The 23,725-nt window shown below is 39.8% G+C and overlaps 2 protein-coding genes across 3 annotated transcripts in view; one reads left to right on the forward strand and one right to left on the reverse strand.

Moving 5' to 3' along the window:
* Window positions 1-233: 233 nt before the first annotated feature.
* The window catches only part of NUCB2 (nucleobindin 2), a 37,956-nt gene continuing 14,464 nt past the window's right edge, over window positions 234-23,725 (forward strand). For both annotated transcript variants that reach the window (XM_049781051.1, XM_049781052.1), the window contains exons 1-9: window positions 234-377; window positions 1,294-1,401; window positions 3,768-3,894; window positions 10,650-10,753; window positions 19,467-19,652; window positions 19,847-19,937; window positions 21,145-21,203; window positions 21,291-21,383; window positions 22,710-22,799. In XM_049781051.1, coding sequence (XP_049637008.1) covers window positions 234-377; window positions 1,294-1,401; window positions 3,768-3,894; window positions 10,650-10,753; window positions 19,467-19,652; window positions 19,847-19,937; window positions 21,145-21,203; window positions 21,291-21,383; window positions 22,710-22,799 — 1,002 coding nt within the window. The remainder of the gene's footprint in view (window positions 378-1,293; window positions 1,402-3,767; window positions 3,895-10,649; window positions 10,754-19,466; window positions 19,653-19,846; window positions 19,938-21,144; window positions 21,204-21,290; window positions 21,384-22,709; window positions 22,800-23,725) is intronic.
* LOC126018983 (60S ribosomal protein L35) lies at window positions 17,248-17,703 on the reverse strand. The gene has a single exon (XM_049781103.1). It carries the CDS (start codon window positions 17,670-17,672, stop codon window positions 17,301-17,303), a length of 372 nt encoding a protein of 123 aa, XP_049637060.1. The 5' UTR covers window positions 17,673-17,703; the 3' UTR covers window positions 17,248-17,300.

A 23,725-nucleotide genomic window follows, 5' to 3' on the forward strand; every position in this document is an offset into this window, starting at 1 on the left:
CCCAGAAGTGCTCAGGACTTATTGTTGACTCTACAATCCAAGATCACTCCTGGTAGAACTCAAGAGTACCATATGTGGTTCTGGGGATTGAACTTGACTCAGCCCTGTGCCAGACAAGCTCCCTACTCACTGTTCAATCACTCCATTCCCAAATATATTATTAAGATAGCATTGGGATTCATAGTTTGCAAACATCTTTTCAGTACCTTATTATAACTAAACCTTTATTTCAGATGACGTGGCGAACCATCCTATTCCAATATTGTTTTCTCTTGGTTACATTTCTATTAACTGTGCTTGAAGCTGTGCCTATAGACGTAGACAAGACAAAAGTAAAAGATGCTCAACCTGTGGACAGTGCCAAAATAGAACCACCAGTAAGTACAATGATGATCATTCTTTGTGGGAGAAGAATATTATCACAAGTAAAAATTGGGTATTTTGTACTGTTTTGAACTGACAGTGAAGACAGTATTGAATAAGCATATTGTTAGACAGTGCTTAAATGTCATAATGTATTAAGTTGTGTGTAGAAGAATTAATTATAATTCAGCCTATAATCATAATGACATTTCTTTTTTTTTTTTTTTTTTTTGGTTTTTGGGCCACACCCGGCGATGCTCAGGGGTTCCTCCTGGCTGTCTGCTCAGAAATAGCTCCTGGCAGGCACGGGGGACCAAATGGGACACCGGGATTCGAACCAACCACCTTTGGTCCTGGATCGGCTGCTTGCAAGGCAAATGCCACTGTGTTATCTCTCCAGGCCCATAATGACATTTCTAATGCAGTAAACCAGCCAAGAAAACATTGTATTATATCCAAAAGAGAGACGGATAGTAATGAAATGATACAATGGGGCAAAATTTAATGTCATTTATTAAGTCTGTTGTCTAATCCAGTGTTTCTCAGCTGGTGGCCATGTGACTTACTTGAGTGTTCCAAGGGGGCCACAGATAAAGACCCTATAATTAGGGGCCATGACAAAAGACTAGGGAGGCAACTGATAGGACAATGGACCGTAGGAAGGGAACAAGGTCATATGGTGGCACAATTGGAAAAGGATGAGAAGTACTATAGAAAGCCAATCTTCACAAAACATGACATTGGCTCTGATGTAGCCATCTTCTTTTGAGAAATATAACTTAAATTTTGCCCAGCTTATCAATGTAGATATAGCTACAAATGCCATTATGCTAGAATTTATTTATTTATTTATTTATTTATTTTTTGAGAATTGAGGCCTTTTGATGTAGCTAAGGAAACCCAGGAGCATAACTGTTTCTTAATTTCCAGGACACTGGACTTTACTATGATGAATACCTCAAGCAAGTGATCGATGTGCTGGAAACAGACAGTCATTTCAGAGAAAAACTTCAAAAAGCAGACATAGAGGAAATAAAGGTAAATATAATTAAATATTTAATAGACATTTGAGCATACTAAGTTAAGTAATAGGAATATAAAAATGAGATTTGGTGTCAGCTCCTAAACAACTTTTCTGTAAGAACACTCTCCAGGGGGCCGGGCGGTGGCGCTAAAGGTAAGGTGCCTGCCTTGCCTGCGCTAGCCTTGGACGGACCGCGGTTCGATCCCCCGGTGTCCCATATGGTCCCCCAAGTCAGGAGCAACTTCTGAGCACATAGCCAGGAGTAACCCCTGAGCATTACTGGGTGTGGCCCAAAAATAAAAAAATAAAAATAAAAAAAAAAAGAACACTCTCCAGAAAAAAAAGATTATTAAGATGAATAAATGATGAGTATGTAATACATTTTGGAGATATAGGGAGAAAGACATATTTCTAGCAGTGGCAGAAGGTTGGGAAATAATTTCTCCTATAGAGATTATCCTAAAGCTGGAAGAGAGGTAGCCCATAGTACAGCAACAAGAAACAAGAAACATGTAGGAGGCTGGATACAGGCTGTGCTGTAGCCTGGTAGGAAGTAGAGACCATTAAGATAAATCCTGGGCCAACTCTATGCTGGAGGGCCTCAAATATTGGGTTCAGGGTCTTGGAATATGAGCTTTTCAGAGGTGTAGAAGAGATTATATCCTGGTATTATAATTAGATGAAAATTAATAAATAGAGGTGATGGACTATATGTGATGCCATTAAGGGAAGTTTAACTTTTTGCCTCTGCCCTGTAATTAATTACCTAATTATACTTGGTCTTCACACTTGACCATAATTTCAAAATCTCTAAATTAGGGGTCTCAAACTCGCGGCCTGCGGGCCGTTTGCGGCCCTCTGTACAACATTTTGTGGCCCTCCGTACAACATTTTGTGGCCCTGCCCTAGAGGAATCTTTTTTTGTTTTGTTTTGTTTTAGTTGTTTGGATCACACCCCCCAATGTTCAAGGCTTATTATTGACTTTGCACTCAAGGATCACCCGACTTTGCCTCCTGCGGCCCTCAAGTAAATTGAGTTTGAGACCCCTGCTCTAAATAGTCTTATCTTACAATATAGAGAGTCGATTGTGAAGAGCTAACATGAGAGATTCTTTTTTTTCTGTCTGGCATGAGGGTTTTTTGCTGATTAATTTAGCCACTGTGGTTTACAAAGCTGCTACTAACAGTTTGGGAAGTCAAAACTCATCTCTCCGGCCCCATTGTTTCTTTTTCTTTTCTTTTTTTTTGGGGGGGGGGCACACCGGGCATTGCTCAGGGGTTACTCCTGTCTGTCTGCTCAGAAATAGCTCCTGGCAGGCACAGGGGACCATATGGGACACTGGGATTCCCAGTGTCGAACCAACTACCTTTGGTCCTGGATAGCAAGGCAAAAGCCGCTGTGTTATCTCTCCGGGCCTGGCCCCATTATTTCTTAATACTTAAATTAGGATAGGAACATCATTTGGGGAATGGCTAGTTGGCCATATCTGACCATGACATTAGGTATGTCATTCCTGGCTCTGTGCTTAGGGGTCATTCCTGACACTACTTGGAGGATCTAGATATGTTGACCACATACACAGAAAGCTTCTTACACTAATAACCCATACTATCTCTCCAGCTGAACATTTTTTTTTTTACCATTTTTGTTATATTAATAATGCTGCTATGAATATTCATGAAAACATCTTTGTTTTATTTTTAATAAAAGGGTCATTTTGCCAACACTTTGTGTGTGGGAAGTATGCATTGCCAGGAATTAGACTCAGGATTTTGCTAGACATGTAGGTACTTAGCAGTGCTCAGGGACTATTCTTGGCTCTTTATCCAGGGGCCACTTCCAGTGATGCTTAGGGGACCATAAAATTTGGTGCTAATAAGGTTTGAACTCAGATTTACAAGCAAAGCATGTGTTTCAATTCTTTAATTTGTCATGATGATCCTTTTTTTTTGTTTCTCCTTTATATTTTTTTTTTTTTTTTTTTGGTTTTTGGGCCACACCCGGTAACGCTCAGGGGTTACTCCTGGCTATGCGCTCAGAAGTTGCTCCTGGCTTGGGGGACCATATGGGACACCGGGGGATCGAACCGCGGTCCGTCCAAGGCTAGCGCAGGCAAGGCAGGCACCTTACCTTTAGCGCCACCGCCCGGCCCCTCTCCTTTATATTTTAATTCTATTTTATATCAATTATGTAGGGTTTTTTTATTATGTAGGTTTTTTTAACATCATGATTTTAGATTTAAATTGTAATATCTTTTTACAGAGATGCTTTTTACAATATCAATTTAAATGAGTCAATTTTTGTCTTTATAATCTATTTTAAATATATTCTGCATGCTCAAAGTATAACATGAAACAAATTTATTAATCTTGTTAACAGAGTGGGAGGCTAAGCAGAGAACTTGATTTAGTAAGTCATAAAGTGAGGACAAGACTTGATGAATTAAAAAGGCAAGAAGTATCAAGGTTAAGAATGCTCATTAAAGCTAAATTGGATTCTCTTCAAGGTAAGTGCTAAAGAAATGGTACAAAAAATTCAGTATTTATCTGTGGAGTTATGTGAGCACATGGCTTGTTTTTTGGGGAAAAATATAATATTAACATTGATTTCGGGCTGAAGTGGTGGCACAAGTGGTAGGGCGTTTTCCTTGCACACTCTAACCTAGGACCAACCATGGTTTGATCCCCCAGTGTCCCATATGATCCTCCAAGCCAGGAGCGATTTCTGAATGCATAGCTAGGAGTAACCCCTAAGCGTGACCAGTGTAGCCCAAAAACAAAAACAAAACAAACAAACAAAAACCAAAAAACATAGATTTGACTTCTATCATTTTTAAATTTAAATTTCTTGAATAGTTTTGAACAGATGATATATTCACATTCCACAAATAAAATGTGTTAGCTTTGAATATTTTTACTCATAAATAAAAAGGAAGAATGAGGGGGCAGGAGCAATAGCATAGTGGGTAGGGTGTTTGCCTTGCACATGGCTGACTTAGGTTTGATCCCTGGCATCCCAGATAGTATCCCAACCCTGCCAAGAGTGATTTCTGAGTGCAGTTGGGAGTAATCCCTGAGTACTGCTGGTTGTGGCTTAGAAACCAAAAAATAAATAAAATAAAAAGGGAAAATGAGAAGTAATGACTTAATCAACTGGTTTAAAGAGAAAAAAAATAAAACACAAAGCCAACCTAGTAAAAGCAGAGAGAAAATCTAATTAGAATGATTCACCTAGATGTAATATAAAAATTGTCAGAGGTAAGCCAGAATGGTAGCACTGTGGTAGGGCATTTGCCTTGCACTCAGCTAACCCAGGACAATCCTAGCATCCTGTATGGTTCCCTGAGCCAGGAGTGATTTCTGAGTAACCCCTGAGTACTGCCAAGCGTGACCTAGAAAACAAAAAAATAAATAAAATAGGGGCCGCAGAGATAGCACAGTGGTAGGGCATTTGTCTTGCATGTGGCCCACCCAGGATGGACAGTGGCTCAATTCCTGGCATCCCATATGATCTGCCAAGCATATCAGGGGCAATTTCTGAGCACAGAGCCAGGAGTAACTCCTAAGTGCTGCTGGGTGTGATCTAAAAACCAAAAAATATTTAAATAAATAAAAAGGAAGGATGAGAGCCGGAGAAATAGCATAGAGGTAAGGCATTTGCCTTGCATGCAGAAGGACAGTAGTTCGAATTCCGGCATCCCATATGGTCCCCAGAGCCTGCCAGGAGCGACTTCTGTGCGTAGAGCCAGGAGTAACCCTTGAGCGTTGCCAGGTGTGACCCAAACCCCCCCCCCAAAAAAAAAGGAAGAATGAGATGTAGTAACTTAACTGGTTTAAAAAGAAAAAACTACCATAGTCAACCTAGTAAAAGCAGAGAGAAAATCTAATTAGCCTAATTTCCATAGATGAAATATAAAATTGTCAGAGAGTAACCAGCCCAGTGGCATTGAAGATTCTGTCAGAAAGCAGATAATCTATGCTATTCAATCTATTTCAAAGTTTGAAAAAGAAGGAAATCTTCCACATTCTTATTATGTATTGATGCCAAAACCAAAAATATTATTATATGTCAAGAATATTGACCATAGCAATCATAAATAGCCATTTAATTCATTTTTTATTTTATTTTATTAAAACCATTGGGATTTACAAGATCTTTTGTACTTGGCCAATCCCACCAATAATGTCAGTCTTCCTCCACCATGTTCCCAGAGTGTATCTCATACCACCACCCTTTGCCCCCGCTCCCCCCCAGCTTGCCAGTATAACAGGCTCATTTACAGTTTAGATTGTTAGGGTTTGGGTCTTTTGATTCTATTGCTGTTGACTTTGGCTTGGATATTTAGTTCTGTCCTTTTATTATCTCCACTAATGCACCCAAGACCACTTGAGCCCCAGGCCCCCATCCTTTTATATTTGTGTTTCTCCTCCACTCAGTTTCTTTCTTTCTTTTCACTATACCCTGGGGCCAAGGGTGTTTGCGACAACTCCCATTTAGACCATTGCATTTGTTCACGGAATTATTCTAAATACCATATATAAGTGGTTAACAATCCATATTTATCCTCCTTCTGATTTACTTCATTTAACATAATATCTTCTAGTTCCAGTTATTTTATGATTGCTATGATTTAGCAACCGTAAATAACCATTTTATTTTATTATATTTTATTTTTTGGTTTTTGGGTCACACCCGGCAGCGCTCAGGGGTCTCCCCTGGCTCTATGCTCAGAAATTGATCCTGGCAGGCTCAGGGGACCATATGGGATGCCGGGATTCGAACCACCCTCCTTCTGCATGCAAGCATACCTCCAATGCTATCTCTCCGGCCCCATAAATAACCATTTTATTCAGTTATTTTGATCAACAAAATTGGCTTAGTGTTAGACAATCTAATAATTACCATATGCATAAAAATGAGGAAAAAATTTAGTGATAAAAGATAAATGATAAGGGCCAGGGAAATTGTATAAGAGTTAATGTATTTGACTTGTTCGTGGCCAAACCCTTAGTTTGGTCCCAAATACCACATAGTTCACAAGGTTTTAGGGATGACCTTGAGCAGAGCCAGAAGTAGCTGCAAAAAATCAACTGAATATTGGAATGAGTCTTTGAAAACTGCTTTTTTTTTTTTTTTTTCAGATAATGGTGAAGGGGGTAGGCTAAACCTGGTGCTGCTGAGGGCTACTCTTAGTGTGGTGCTTGGGAGTTGCTTTTGGTGGTACTCAGGGGATCATTCAGTGCTGAGGATTAAACTTGAGTCTCCCTCATGCAGAATATGCAGTCAGCTGCTCTTTGAGCTCTTCTCCTAACATGAAATCATTTCCCCCTTGCTTCAGTGTTTATTTAGGTACCATGATTTAAATACCCTGTATCATGACCATGGCTGTTAGGTACCACTGTTGATGATAATATTTTAGGCTTAAAATTTTCTATGACAATATTCACCACCAGAGTTCAGTGTTCCTTTTTCAATGTCTCTAAGTCCCCTCTTACCCACTCCCCTTAGCAAACTCGGTTCTGTGGGCCGAGTCTCCAGGTTTTATTTATCATTGACCATTTTTTCTTTCCTTACTTGGAAGAAATCATTCTATATTATTCTTCTCTTTCTGTTCACTTCACTTAACACATTATGCTCTGGAAATGTCATTTTAAATTTCAAATTACATGAGCAGTCTTACACAGTCCTGATTAAAAATGCTCCAAATCATAAAGAGAATATAAGTGGTTAAGACTTGCATGTATTGAGCCTGACTTGATTCCCAGCACCGTATGGTCTCAGCACTATCAGGAGCCACCTCAGGCACAGCTGGGAGTAGTTCAATTAAGTGTGGCGCATTTTTCTCCACCATGCCCCAAGCACAAAAAATACATATATGCAGATCACTGGATCTCACTTGCAGGGAGTGATTCTTCTGGGAATGAATCATCTGCATTTCAGTCATGGACCTCTGATGAATGGATCATACCAGGATAATAGTTTGTATGAAACATTTAATTCCCTGTTGGTGAATTGAATTGGAAAACAAGTACCAAATATCCATTATCCTGAAATCAAAGACTTTAGTGGGAGATAAATTAGCCTCATGCTCTACCACTTCAGGTCCTTAGACACACTGTCATTCCACTCTTGTAGCCTGGTCTAATGTGTTTTGAGACTTCTTTTCTCTTAGATAACTGAGGTCTCCATACCTTAGCAGCATTTCCTGTGTCCCAAAATAAGGTTAATATCTTATTACTTAAGAGAGCCTGATTAGACATTTATTTTCTTACTGATTCGGAATTACTAATAACATTTTCTGATGATTGGATCAGATAGAGATCAATGGCCTGGAACACATTCTTTTATTTGTTTGTTTTTGTTTTTGTTTTTTTTTTTGCCACACCCTGTGATGCTCAGGGGTTACTCCTGGCTATGCGCTCAGAAATTGCTTCTGGATTGTGGGACCATATGGGATGCCAGGGGATAGAACTGCAGTCCGCCCTAGGTCAGCACGTGCAAAGCAGACACCCTACTGCTTGTGCCACCACTCCAGCCCCCCCCACCCCTTTCTAAAGAAAAGATGGAGCAGATTCTTTACTTGGAGGAGGCCTGAGTTTGATCCTCAGTATTGCGTGGTTCCCTGAGTACTGCCGAGAGTAGCTTTTGAGTACTGTAGGGTGTGATTCCCAAACAAAAATAAGTTTGCTAATTTCTGAAAAATTAAAGTTTTGTTGTAGATGTAGTTTTTTCCTTGGGGCCACAGCTAGTTGTGCTCAGGGGTTACTCCTGACTCTGTACTCAAGGGTCATTCCTGATGGTGCTTGGGATACCAGGGATCGAATCCAGGTCAGCCGCATGCACTGTAAATGCCCTACCCACTGTGCTTTCGCTTTGACCCCTTAAATGTAGTTTTATTTTTTATTTATTTTTAGTTTTTGGGTCACACCTGGTGGTGCTCAGGAGTTACTCCTGGCTCTGTGCTCAGAAAACGCTCCTGGCGGGCTCAGGGGACTATATGGGATGCTGAAAATTGAATCCGGGTCTGTCCAGGGTTAGCCGCACATAAGGCAAATGCCCTACTACTATGCTAGCTCCCTGGCCCCTAAATGTAGTTTCAAAGTAGTTATTGCCTTTCATGTGGCTGCCCTAGGTTTGCTCTCTGGAATCCCCTAAGGTCCCCTATGCCTGCCAGCAGTTATCCCTGAATACTGCCAGCTGTGACCCAAAACCAAACCAAAACAACAACAATAAATCACAGTTTCATGGTTTAAAACCAGGTAGTTCAGAAAGGTATGAGTAAAAATCTTTTTAATATTATCCCTTCTTATAAGTTTTCAACTAATATAAGGTATAAGTTTTCCTCTAATACCATCCTTCTTGAAATTTTATTGTTATATAAGAAACATAAATAGAAGTTCATATTTTTTCTTTTATACAAAACGCAATTTACCATGTACTTTTCCTTTAATATAATTTGGAGATTTTTTTTTGTGTGTGTGTTAGCATACGATTTTTTTCTTTTACTTATCCTTCTTCACCTTTTCCTTTCTCCAATTCATCTTTCTTTTCTTCCTCTACCTCCCCTTACTTACCCCTTGTACAAGCATCTGCTTCATTTAAAAAATAAACAACTGCATTGTTAAATAAATATGCTATATTTATTTAATCAGGTTGCTATAAATAGACATTTCAGGAGAATAGTCTTATACATATCCTCATGTATTAACATAATATAACAATTATATTAATAATTATTAACAATATTAACAACTAACAATTGATAAATAATAAATCAAATACTCAATAATTAATAAACTAACAATAATATTAATTGTAAGTTAAGTTCTTTGTAGTGAAATAATTTGAACCTAAAAATACATGTATTTGTAATTTTTTTTTTGGTTTTTGGTTTTTGGGCCACACCCAGTAACGCTCAGGGGTTACTCCTGGCTATGTGCTCAGAAGTTGCTCCTGGCTTGGGGGACCATATGGGACACTAGGGGATCGAACTGCGGTCCGTCCAAGGTTAGCACAGGCAAGGCAGGCACCTTACCTTTAGCGCCACCGCCCGGCCCCGTATTTGTAATTTTTATAACTATTGCCACTACCCTTGAGGTAGTACATACATGTGCACTAACCATAATTTCTGAAATCTTTCTGATAACATGTATCTTCAGACTTAAGGAAGTATGTTAGCTCTGATGGAGGGTATAATAATGGAGGGTTATTTATTTATTTATTGGTTTATTTGGTTTTTGGCTCACACCTGGCAGTGCTCAGAGGTTACTCCTGGCTCTGTGCTCAGAAATTGCTCCCAGCAGGCACTGGGGGCTGTATGGAATGCCGGGATTTGAACCACTGTCTGTCCTGAATTAGCTGGACGAAAGGCAAATGCCCTACTGCTATCTCTCTAGCCCCACAGTAATGCAGTTTTACTGTGTGGTTTTCTTTCTCTTTTTGGGAGTTTCCACTAAAAGGAAAATGTGTTGTTCATGCCCTGTGATTCTGAGGTTTCTCAACCCCCAGGCAGTTCTCAGGGACCTCCAGAACTGCACTAGGCAATTCTGGGGGAGACCACACATGGTGATGGAAATTGAATCTTGCTTAAGTAAGTGCCTAGCATGTGTACTGTCCACTTTTCTCTCTTCTGCCTTATTTTGAATGAGATTAAGTGTCTTTTCATATATTTATATATGAAATATATATATTTTCATATATTTATGTGATTGATTTAGGGTAGGCTTTCCAAGAGATCTGTTCTTTGTAAGTAAACTTCTAGTCTATTATAAAACTAGTGGGAGCTTGATTGAACAAAATTAAATTAAATTTCTGGCATAATAATACATTCCAGGTTCATCTTGTACCTACTTTGCTCCAGCCCTGAAATTAACCATTACCTTGAAGATACCTGGTTCTTTTTAGTAGAAAATATTACAGATAAATATGGCGACTAGGGTCTAGGTGTATTCATTGCTTCTGGAATGTATTTTCTTTTCTTCTTGGAACTTATGTTTCCAGAGGTAGGAAATGTATTCACATCCCTGCATATATAAGTATATACACATTAATGTATACACATGCAAAGATACATAAGGGTACATACATATAAACATATTTTAGAAATTATAAAGTTCATACATGTTGATTCCTATTCATTTCCATTAGCTTCTTCTTGCCTTTTATTATTCCATAATGGTATATTTCTTCTTCCTAATGAGCTTGCTGACCGTTTTTAGCTTTTTCTAGTAACTATTCATTTACCACATTTTTTTTTTTCAGATACAGGTATAGACCATCAAGCTCTTCTAAAACAATTTGAACATTTAAATCACCAGAATCCTGACAAGTTTGAGCCCACAGATTTAGATATGCTAATCAAAGCGGTGAGAATAATTCCCCTCAAAATGTTGTCTTTTTATGCTTTGAGATTTTGTATTTTGACATGTTAATTTATTAAAATGGTAGTGCCACTGCTGTATACTCTCTTAGAGTATCTTTACTTTTATTTTCAGGTCACACCAGGCAAAGTTCAAGGTTTAGTCCTGATTCTGTGTTCAGGGATCACAACTGGTGGTGGTCAGGGGACTGTATGAGATATTGGAGATATTGGAGATTGAAGCAGTAGGATATCTTTAAAGGGAAATAGCTTGAGCCAGAGACATTTCTGAAAGAACTAGGAAACAAGCCTAGCATGAACTAAGGCCTGCATTTATCTCTTTTCACCTCACAGTCCTCCAAGCACCACCAGGTGTGGCCTTGGGCACTGCTGGCCCCAGCTGTTTGGGCTTAATACTGCCTGGCTAATTTAATCTTCACTCGTCCAGATAATAATATGGATATTAAGTCTATAATCTTTTACCTACAATTCTAAAAGTATGACAACCTATAACTGAAATCTGGTTTGAATTAGAATAGACTTTACAGTAAGGTTATAAATTTTGTTTTGTGCCACAACTGTTAGTGAACATGTCTACTTCCAACTCGGTGCTAAGGGGCTGGAGCATAGCACAGAGGCAGGGTGTTTGCCTTGCACGTGGCCAACACGGGACCAACCCAGATTTAGATTTGATTCCTTGCATTGTATATGGTTCACAGAGCCTGCCAGGAGCGATTTCTGAACGCAGAGCCAGGTGTAACCCCTGAGCACCACTGGGTATGACCCCAAAGCAAAAACAGAAAAACCAACTCATTGCTAAGATGTTGCTCCTGTTGTTTCTCAGGGAACCATGGGCTTTCAGTTTCAAAGCAGGGATTAAACTGGCATCTCCTGTGTGCAAATCATGCACTGCTTGTTGAATTATCTGTCTCTCCAGTTTGTCTATTTATGGTTTTATTTGGCATAACCAGTAGAAGTATCTATAGTCTTTTCTAAAGAGGTACTAATTAGTTTCATCATAGTATTTTGCAAGAATAATATGACATAGTTCATATTCCCTGATTTTAAAAGATTGTTTTTTCTTCCATTTTATGATTGAAAAACTTTTGTGCCTGCCAGGGGCGATTTCTGAGCCTAGAGCCAGGAGTAACCCCTGAACACTGCCGGGTGTGACCGCCGCCCCCCCCCCCCCAAATAAGAACAGGGCCGGAGAAATAGCATGGAGGTAGGGTGTTTGCCTTTAATATAGAAGGATGGTGGTTCGAATCCCAGCAGCCCAATTGGTTCCCCGAGCCTGCCTGGAGCAATTTCTGAGTGTAGAGCCAGGAGTAACCCCTGAGTGCTGCCAGGTGTGACCCAAAAACCAAAAAAAAAAAGAATAAAGGAAAAAAACTAAAGGAAAAAAAAAGAAAGAGAGAAAGAAAGAAAAATAGATAGATGATAGAAAAAAGAAACACAAAAATGAAGGAAACAAAAAAGAATTAAATGTAAACCAGTCATCTGAGAGTCATGTAACTCTCAGAATGATTAGGATTCTTTCTTCTCTTTTCTCTTTTCTTTCTTTCTTTCTTTCTTTCTTTCTTTCTTTCTTTCTTTCTTTCTTTCTTTCTTTCTTTCTATCTTTCTTTCATTCTATCTTTCTTTCTTTCTTTCTTTCTTTCTATCTTTCTTTCTTTCTTTCTTTCTTTCTTTCTTCTTTCTTTCTCTCTTTCTCTCTCTCTCTCTCTCTCCCTCCCTCCCTCCCTCCCTCCCTCCCTCCCTCCCTCCCTCCCTCCTCCTCCTTCTTTCTTTCTTTTTTCTTTCTTTCTTTCTTTCTTTCTTTCTTTCTTTCTTTCTTTCTTTCTTTCTTCTCTTTCTTTCTTTCTTTCTTTCTTTCTTTCTCTTTCTTTCCTTTCTTTCTTTCTTTTCTTTCTTTCTTTCTTCTCTCTCTCTTCTCTCTCTCCCTCCCTCCCTCCCTCCCTCCCCCTCCCTCCCTCCCTCCCCTCCCTCCTCCCTTCCCTTCCTTCCTTTCCCTTCCTTCCTTCCTTCCTTCCTTCCTTCCTTCCTTCCTTCCTTCCTTCCTTCCTTCCTTCCTCCCTCCCTCCCTCCCTCCCTCCCTCCCTCCTTTCTTTCTTTCTTTTCCTTTCTTTTTTCTTTCTTTTCCTTTCTTTTTTCTTTCATTCTTTTTCGATCTTTCTTTTTTTGGGGGGACCACACCCGTTTGATGCTCAGGGGTTACTCCTGGCTAAGCACTCAGAAATTGCCCCTGGCTTGGGGGGACCATATGGACGCCAGGGGATCGAACCGCGGTCTTTCTTTGGCTAGCGCTTGCAAGGCAGACACCTTACGTCTAGTGCCAACTCACCGGCCCCTCTTTTTCGATCTTTCATTGTTTCTTATTCTTCTTTCAACATTCTTGAAAAAATAAAGGAAAAAACAGAAGGAAAGAAAGAAAGAAAACAAAAAGAAGGAAAGAACACAGAAAGATAAGAAAGGAATGAAAGAAAAAAACCTTTTGTTTGTTTTTTGTTGTTGTTGTTTGTTTTTGGGACTACATTCAGTACTCCTGGTTTTGTATGTAGGAATTTCTTTTGGCAGGCTCAGTAGACTGTATAGAGTTCTGAGAATTGAACCAGAGTTGGCTGTGTGCAAGGCAAATGCCCTATCCGGCTGTACTTTATTTCCAGCCCCAGAAAAATACTTTTATTAACTTAAGGTATTTAATTCAATGACTTTATATGCATGTACATTTTGAAATGATTACAAAAAAAGCTTAATTAATTAACATTGATCATCATCTTTATTTTTTAAAGATGGATTTCCTTATGATTAGTATTCTTAAGTTCTACTCTCTTATTTTTATTTTTTATATTTTTAGTTTTTGGGCAACACGTGGCAAGGCTCAGGATTTTTTTCTGTTCTGCAATTAAGAATTACTTTTTTTTTTTTTTTGGTTTTTGGGCCACACCCGGCGATGCTCAGAGGTTACTCCTGGCTGTCTACTCAGAAATAGCTCCTGACAGGCACGGGGGACCATATGGGACACCGGGATTTGAACCAGCCACCTTTGGTCCTGGATCGACTGCTTGCAAGGCAAACGCCGCTGTGCTATCTCTCTGGGCCCTAAGAATTACTTCTTATAGTGCTCAGGGGACCATATGAGGTGCCGGGGATCAAAACAGGATTAGCTACCTGCAAGGAAAACATCCTACTCACTGTACTATTTGCTCTAATCCCTTGTGTTCTAGACCTGTAATAATTGTAAAAATTTATCTTAAAACTGGAAATTTGTACTTTGTGTTTTGTTTGTTTGTTTTGCTTATGACTATACCCAGTAGTATTCAAGAGTTACTCCTGGCTCTGTGCTCAGAAATTATGCCTGGTAGGCTCAGGGGTCCATAGGGCAAATGTCTTATTCTCTGTGCTAATGCTCTGACTCCAAGAACTTTGTAACTTTTGAATGCTACCGCTATACAGTTCCCTTCCCCCATTTTTCCTAGCTTCTTGTAATGACAAATTTGATTTTTTTCAATTTTTAAAAATTTTATATACCGTATTTTCCAACATATAAGACGAATTTTTTTTTGGTTGTTGTTGTTGTTTTTGTTTTTGGGTCACACCTGGCAGTGCTCAGGGGTTATTCCTGGCTCTATTCTCAGAAATCACCCTTGGCAGGCTGGGGGGATCTAATGGAATACTGGGATTCGAACCACCATCCTTCTGCATGCAAGGCAAATGCCTTACCTCCATGCTATCTCTCCGGCCCCATAAGATGACTTTTTTTTTTTTTATTCTTTTTATTAAGATGACTTTTTAATTCATGAAAAACTTCTTAAAAGTTGGGGGTCGTTTTGTACACCAGTATATGGCATGCTGAAACTTACTCCAGCTTCAGGGATAAGTGATCCGCCCCCTCTTACCACAGAATCCCATCCAGCAGCCAGGCATCATCACTCAGTCCTCTGCTTGTCCTGATTCATCTTTCAGGGCACACAGAGGAGCTGAGTTACTGAGTGCTGCATTCCATTCAGCTGCCGGATATCATCACTGGTATGTGGCTTTCTGGTGCTCAGTCCTCTTTTCAGCTTTTATGGGACACAGAGGACACACTCTATTTCTCTCTAGATGTCCTATTAATCACTGCACCCCAGCCAGCTGCTCTTGGAGGAGCCGTATCACTGCTCTCAATGTAGATCACTGTTTTATGTTTACATGTTTGATGACAAATAACCTTATGTTTATAAGTGACAGTTTGCCAGCAAAGTACATGCATGACATGAACATTTGAATTAAAATTTCCATATTGAAATCAAATCTTATGATTTTTAATTTCCAGTGCAAATTCAGGAGTAACCCCCGAGTACCACAGGGTATGACCCCAAAACCAAAAAACAATTATATAAGTGAAATTGTACAGTATATTTTTGTTTAATTTCATTTGGCATAATGCAAATGACAGGATTCGTCTCTTTTTGGTGGCTGAATAATATTCCATTGTATCCCATCTGCTTTATCCATTTTTCCATTGAGGTTGTTTCCATGTTTTGACTATAGTAAGTAATGCTAATAGGAATAGAGCAGCATTTCTCTTTTTTTTTTTATCATTTTTTTTATTTCCTTAGATACCTTATCAGAAATGGAATTGCTGCATTATATAGTAGTTCTGTATTTAAGTTTCTGAGGAACCTCTATACTGGATTAAATAGTGGCTGCACCATTTACAATCCCACTGAGTGCCCAGATACCTCCTTGTTCTTCATCCTTGCCAACATTTCTTATCTCGTCTTTTTAAATTTTTTGGGCCACACCCAATGGTGTTCAGGGATTCCTCCGGACTCTGCTCAGAAATCTCTGCTGGCAGGTGTGGGGCACTGTATGGGGTGCCGGGTTGGCTGCATGCTAGACAAATGCCCTACTGCTGTGCCATCTCTCTGATCCCTATATTGTCTTTTTGATGGCAGATATTCTGCCAGGGATGATGTAAGAGCTCATCACATTTTTTTTTTTTTTTTTTTGGTTTTTGGGCCACACCCAGTGACGCTCAGGGGTTACTCCTGGCTATGCGCTCAGAAGTCGCTCCTGGCTTGGGGGACCATATGGGACGCCGGGGGATCAAACCGCGGTCCGTCTCCTAGGCTAGCGCAGGTAAGGCAGGCACCTTACCTCGAGCGCCACCGCCCGGCCCAAAAGATTCTTTTTTTTTTTTTTTTTTTTTTTTTTTTTGTGGTTTTTGGGTCACACCCGGCAGTGCTCAGGGATTATTCCTGGCTCCAGGCTCAGAAATTGTTCCTGGCAGGCACGGGGGACCATATGGGACGCCGGGATTCGAACCGATGACCTCCTGCATGAAAGGCAAACGCCTTACCTCCATGCTATCTCTCCGGCCCCATCATCACATTTTTGATGGGCATTTCCCTAGTTATAAATGATGTGAGACACCCTTTCACATACCTATGGGATATTTGAATATTATTTTGGAGACATTGACTCAGATTTTTTTTATTTAAAAATTGGATTATTGGGGCTGGAGTGGTGGTACAAGTGGTAGGGCATCTGTCTTGCCTGTGCTCGCCTACAGTGGACCTCGGTTCTATCCCCTGGCATCCCTTTTTTGCACAAAAAGCAAAAATAAATAAATAAAATTGGATTTTGGGGCCAGAGATATAGTACAGTGGGAAAGGTACTTTCCTTGCATACATCTATCTGATTCTGGTTCAATCTCCACTATCCTCTCTGGTTCCCTAACTCCCATCAGGAATGATTCCTGAGCACAGAGCCAGGAATCTGTGCTCTGTGTTTCATACTTTATTCTTGAATATCAAATATCTAGCACCATTTACTTAATTGCCTAGCTTTTCTTCATGGGATATTCTTGGCTCCCATGTCAAATATTAGTTCTAGAAATTATGAATCATCTCTGACCTCAGGAAATTTAGATAAGAGGTTTATTTTGTTGTTGTTGTTGTTGTTTTGGGCCACACCTGGTGATGCTCAGGGGTTACTCCTGGCTATGTGCTCAGAAATCGCTCCTGGCTTGGAGGACCATATGGGACCCCGGGGGATTGAACTACGGTCAGTCCTAGGCTAGCGCCAGCAAGGCAGACACCTTACTTACTGCTCCGTGCCACTGCTCTGGCCCCTAGGTAAGAGTTCATTGATCTTAGTTGTGCTTAGAAAATATTCTAGCCTGCTTGCAGGGCAGATCGCTCTGCATCTAATGGTGTGCTGAAACTAGAGGATGCTCCACATTAGCCTGACTTCGACGAAAGAAATGCATAGAATCTAGAATCTTTAAATATAAGAACCTGATACCAACAAAAGCTAAAATGTAAAAAAGTTTCACTGGGACCACGGAGAATGACTCGGGTTGGACAGACTGATATGCCTGGAGCCCAGAGTCGGTCTTATGCCAACAAATCTCGGGGGTGAGGCCTTCTTGTAATCAGGCCAAGGATTTTTTTTTCCGTTTTCCCCATATTTTTCTGGGCCTATGCAAACAACAGTAATTGCCACTGTCACACCTTCACTATTTTTTTTTTTTTTTTTTACCAGTCAATTGCTTTATTGTCGCCGGCTCAGGCCTTCACCGCGTACTTGCGCAGTGGATACAGCCGCTCCTTGCGCTGCTGTTTCTTGGTCTTCAGTCTCTCCTCATGCTTGTTGAGGCGGCGGCGCATGGCCCGAGTCTTCTTGGGCCGCAAGTCGAGGGGCTTGTACTTCTTACCCTTGTAGAATTTTCTGAGATTCTCCTTCTGAGTTTGGTTAATGACGGTGAGCACACGGGCGATAGATTTGCGAACAACTCGGATCTTGGAGAGCTTGGAGGCGGCGCCGCCGGTGACTTTGGCGACGCGCAGCTGCGACAGCTCCACCTTGAGGTCGTCCAGCTGCTTGAGCAGCTCCTCCTTCTTCTTGCCGCGCAGGTCCCGGGCCTTGATCTTGGCCATGTCGGTTCGAGTTGCCGCCGCTGCCGAAGCCTGCCCCTTCACTATTTTTTTTAACACTTATCCTTTAAGGAAAAAAAAAAAAAAAACAGCTTACTGAACTTAAAAACAAATAACTGGGGCCGGAGAGATAGCATGGAGGTAGGGCGTTTGCCTTTCATGCAGGAGGTCATCGGTTCGAATCCCGGCATCCCATATGGTCCCCCGTGCCTGCCAGGAGCAATTTCTGAGCCTGGAGCCAGGAGTAACCCCTGAGCACTGCCGGGTGTGACCCAAAAAACCACAAAAAAAAAAAACAAAACAAAAAAAAAAAAACAAATAACTGGGGGCCGGGCGGTGGCGCTAGAGGTAAGGTGCCTGCCTTGCCTGCACTAGCCTTGGTTGGACCGCGGTTTAATCCCCCGGCGTCCCATATGGTCCCCCAAGCCAGGAGCGACTTCTGAGTGCATAGACAGGAGTAACCTCTGAGCATCACCGACTGTGGATCAAAAACCAAAAAAAAAAAAAAAAACCCAAAGGAAAAAAAAATCCACAAATAACTGTAGTAGAATGCTTGTCTTGAATACAGGCAGGGGATGCGAAGAGGGGAGAGGGAGAATGTTACACTGGTGAAGGGGGATGTTCTGTTTGTGATTGTAACCCAACTACAATCATGTTTGTAATCATGGTGCTTAAATAAAAAAAGAAAAAGAAAACATTCTAGGGGCCGGAGATATAGTATGGAGGTAGGGCATTTGCCTTGCCTGCAGAAGGATGGTAGTTCGAATCTCGGTATCCCATATGGTCCCCTGAGCCTGCCAGGAGCGATTTCTGAGTGTAGAGCCAGGAGTGACCCCTGAACGCTGCTGGGTGTGACCCAAAAACCAAAAAAAAAAAAAAAAAAAAAAAGAAAAGAAAAAAGAAAAGAAAATATTCTAGTTAATCTATTGTGTAGTTTGGAGAATCTCTTCCTTTATCAAGTCAATTTATGCATTATTTATGAGAAACTTTAGTTCTTTTAGTGTCTTTCCCTTTATTCCTGTTAATAATAATGACTAATATGGGGCTTGAGCAATAGTGCAGCAGAAAGGGGTATGGCAGTTACCTTGTATGTGGCCAATCTGGGTTCAATTCCTGGCACCCCATATGGGCCCTGTCTGAGCCTTGCCAGAGTGATCTTTTTTGTTTGTTTGTTTGTTTGTTTGTTTTTTGGGTCACACCAGTAGAGCATAGGCCCCTTTTCTTATTCTTTTTTTATTGTTTTTGTTTTTGGGCCACTCCCAGCAGCATTCAGAGGTTACTACTGGCTCTGCATTTAGAAATCTCTCCTGATCAGTTCAGGGGATGGGGAATCTACCTTGGATGGGCTGTGTGCAAGGCAAGCCTCCTATCCATTGTGCTGGCCCCTAGAAGTAATTCTTTAGTGCCAAACCATAAGTAAGTCCTGATCACTGCTGGATGTGGCCTAAAAACAAAAACAAATGACTAACAAATGGTAGATTTTTTTTTGTGGGGGTTCACACCCGCCAGCGCTCAGGGGTTACTCCTGGCTTTATGCTCAAAAATCGCTCTTGGCAGGCTCAGGGGACCATATGGGATGCGGGATTCAAACCACCATTCTTCTGTATGCAAGGCAAAAGCCCTACTTCCATGCTTTCTCTCCAGCCCCTAAATGGTAGATATTTTAAAAGAGGAGTCTGATACAATCTGGTTGTCCTATACTACCTTTTTTTATTAGGGAGTATATTAGATGCAAAAAAAAAAAAAAGATATTTTTCAAACATATTTTAAAACTAAAAGTAAAATATTGCATTACAGGCTACGAGTGATCTAGAAAATTATGATAAGACTCGACATGATGAATTTAAAAGATATGAAATGATGAAGGAGCATGAGAGGAGGGAATATTTAAAAACATTAAATGAAGAAAAGAGAAAAGAAGAAGAAATTAAATTTGAAGAAATGAAGAAAAAGCATGAAAATCATCCCAAAGTTAATCATCCAGTAAGCATTATGACTTCATAAAATGAAGTAGATAAAGATAATTTGTTATGCCAGATGATATAATTTACAATTAAATCTAGTACTTACATATTGATTCTTAATTCTTATAAGTTCCTTATATTGATATTTTATTTTTAGAATAGGTGCATAGCAATTATGTATTGTTTGATGAGCTTTCAAACATTGAATTTCAGGGAAGCAAAGATCAACTCAAAGAAGTGTGGGAAGAATCTGATGGATTGGATCCTAATGACTTTGACCCCAAGACATTTTTCAAATTACATGGTAACAGATTTGATACAAACATTAATCTTCACATGCAATGATTGAACAATGATAACTGCTTTATTCTTAATTTATTTCGACCAAGATTGTTTATGTGATAGTGTCTATTAGAAGATAGTTTCTGTTGTCTTACTGACAGTACATTTTACAATATTTCTCCAGGATAATCTAAATATCTTAGGTTAGTATCTGGGCCTTATTTTGATCTTTGGGGCACACCTGGCAGTGTTATTCCTGGCTATCCAGTGTTAGGGATTGAACTCAGGCCTTCTGCATGCAAAACATATACTCACTCATCCTCCTGCATTATCCAGTCTAAAAGCCATGTTTGTGGTTTTGGGGGCGTTTAGGGGTAGGGGCATATCTGCTTGTTCTCCTGGCTTCTTCCTGGCTCTGCACTCAGGATCACTCCTGGTGGAACTTAGTGGAGCATTGAATCTGGGTTGGCACATGTCTGAGACAAGCATCCTACCCATTATACTCTCTCCGGCTTCATTAGCTACATGGGTTTTTTGCTTGTTTTTTGTTTTGGGGCCAGACCCAGGGTACTCAGGGCTTACTACTGGCTCTGTGCTTAGTGATCAGTCTCAGTAGATGTCCGGAGAGCATATGGAGTGTTGAGGATTAAACCCTGATTGACCATGTATATGGCAAGTGTCTCACTTCTGTACTTTCTCCAGTCCCTCTAGTAGCTGTATTTTTTTTTTATTTCTTTATTTTTTTGGTTATTGGGTCACATCAGGTAGTGCTCAGGGGTTACTCCTGGCTCTACACTCAGAAATCACCCCTGGCAGGCTCGGGGGACTATATGGGATGTCAGGATTCAAACTACCGTCCTTTCGCATGTAAGGCAAAAACCATACCTCCAGGCTATCTCTCTGGCCCCTAGTAGTTGTATTTTTATACCCATTTACCTTAAATTGTTCTTTAGGAGACTCTATAAAATGGAGGGATTTCTAAACTATATTTAATATGCTTTATGTTCTAATATAATCTACTTTTATTCTGGCATATATTTTCTAAAGGAACTAGGTACTAAGAGTTGTTACCAGTGGATTAAGCTGAGTTATAAAAAAATAAATGTTTTTTCTATAGATATTGATGTTTATTTTAGTGTTATTTTTGCAAACCTTTATAAATGGTTGTATTTCATTTATTTTCTAAGACATTAAAGTCAATTCTTGCATTTGTAACTTTTAAACATTAGATGTCAATAATGATGGCTTCCTAGATGAACAAGAATTAGAAGCTCTATTTATTAAAGAGGTAAATGAATTCATTAAATATTCATCGTTTTACTTTTCTTCCATTGTCTTCCTTTCTTTTATGTTGGTTTTCAAATTTTCTTTTTAGTTGGAGAAAGTATATGACCCCAAAAATGAAGAAGATGATATGGTTGAAATGGAGGAAGAAAGGCTTCGAATGAGGGAACATGTAATGAATGAGGTATGTATGTAAGTTGTATTACTGCTATAGGTTATTAAAGTGATTGCAATGAATCTGATATAAGATGAAAAAGAAACATAGTATAGGTACTTGATTGAATATATTTTTGTTCTATAAAATATTTAGGTGATTTCTTAATTTGTAACAACTTTAATTAAAAAATCAAGATCTTACTGCATATTAGCTATAAAACATTGTTTAAGAGTAAAATATGTAGTGTAATATTTTTGTTTTGTTTTTTTTTTTTTTGTTTTGTTTTGTTTTTTGGGCCACAACCGGCATTGCTCAGGGGTTACTCCTGGCTGTCTGCTCAGAAATAGCTCCTGGCAGGCACGGGGGACCATATGGGACACTGGGATTCGAACCAACCACCTTTGGTCCTGGATCGGCTGCTTGCAAGGCAAACACCGCTGTGCTATCTCTCCGGGCCCTGTAGTATAATATTTTTTATTTTATTTTTAGTTAATGTATTTAATTTGCTCAGGGGTTATTTTTTAAGTTTTTGTTTTTGGGGCCACACCCATCGGTGCTCAGGAGTCACTCCTGGCTTTGTGCTCAGATGTCACTCCTAGAAGTGCTTAGGGGACCAAATAGGATGCTGGGGATTGATCCCGGGTCTACTGCATGCAAGGCAAATATCCTATCTCTCTGGCCCTTCAATCCTTGACTCTGCACTCAGGAATTACTCCTGTATTCAGGAGACTATATGGAATGCCAAAGATTGTACCTGAGTTGGTCATGTGCAAGGCAAGCATACTACTACCCACTGTAATATCTCTTGCCCAGTGTTTGTTATTTTAAAAAGTCATGTTACTTTTTGTCAAAAAATAAAAGCTCAATAGGATAATGTATGACAATAAATCTGTATTTCTTGTTCATGTTTCTAAACTGAACTAAACTTCGATCAGGGTAACTCTCAGCATGCTCAGCGTAAGTATGCCCATTGTTTTTCCCTTTGCAATTTGCATCTGATGTTGAGCTATTAATGATGAATTGGTATCTCTATTGAGGGCTGGAATATTACGTATTAAATAAATATTTCAGGGATCAGAGAGAGTGGGGAATAAACAGATAGAACAGCAGGTAGGGTGCTTACCTTGCACACATATATGCTCCTTGTATTTTTTAAAATTTGTATTACATAGAATAATCAGTTTTCTGATTTTAGTATAATAATGTTGAACAGTCTGTTCTTGTTACCCCAATACTGTTAGGTAGCCCTAATTGCTGCATGTTTAAATAGCATCTCTTAGAAAACAGTTTCTAGCATCCAAATAGTATGAGAAAATGTTATTTTATTTCACCTATATATTTTCCCTTAATCAGGTGGATACTAACAAAGACCGACTGGTGACTTTAGAAGAGTTTATGAAAGCAACAGAGAAAAAGGAATTCTTGGAGCCAGACAGCTGGGAGGTAATAAACATACTCAAATGGATTGTATAATTTTAGTAATTCCACATCCCCTAATATATTTGTTCGTATAATTTTCATGTCTGTGTCATACTATTGGCATAATAATTTTTTTTTTTGGTTTTTGGGTCACACCTGGTGGCATTTAGGGGTTACTCCTGGTTCTTCACTCAGAAATTGCTCCTGGCAGTCTCTGGGGGGACCATATGGGATGGCAGGATTTGAACTGGGGTCTGTCCTGGGGGCTGCATGCAAGGCAAATGCCTTACCACTGTGCTATCTATCCCGCTTCATAATAATTTTTTTTTTTTTTTTTTTGGTTTTTGGGCCACACCCGGCGGTGCTCAGGGGTTACTCCTGGCTGTCTGCTCAGAAATAGCTCCTGGCAGGCACGGGGGACCATATGGGACACTGGGATTCGAACCAACCACCTTTGGTCCTGGATCGGCTGCTTGCAAGGCAAAGGCTGCTGTGCTATCTTTCCGGGCCCAACTTTATAATAAATTTTAAAGCAAGTTTCTTGGCTTGCTCTTTGAGCCTGTGTTCTCCCTCGAACATGTATCTTGCTTGCTTGTTGCAATGTATCTTTGCATTTTTCCATTTTGGAGAGGCCCATGTTCTTGAATATGTAGATCTTCTCTTATTCTCTTCTCATGTCTTTCTAAGCAGTTTTTATTTAATAAAAAGATCACTTCATTAAAAATAAAAAAAGATTTTTGGCAGTTGATCTCTTATTTATAATTGCACTATATAATTAAGCCTTTAAGATTGTACTTTTTCTTAAATTTTTTAAAGTTTTATTTATTTATTTATTTATTTTTACTGTTTTGGGCCACACCCAGTGATGCTCAGGGGTTACTTCTGGCTATGCACTCAGAAATCACTCCAGGCTTGGAAGACCATATGGGACTTTGGGGGATCAAATTGCA

This window comes from Suncus etruscus, chromosome 9 (assembly GCF_024139225.1).
Source record: "Suncus etruscus isolate mSunEtr1 chromosome 9, mSunEtr1.pri.cur, whole genome shotgun sequence".
Classification (NCBI taxonomy): Eukaryota; Metazoa; Chordata; class Mammalia; order Eulipotyphla; family Soricidae; genus Suncus; species Suncus etruscus.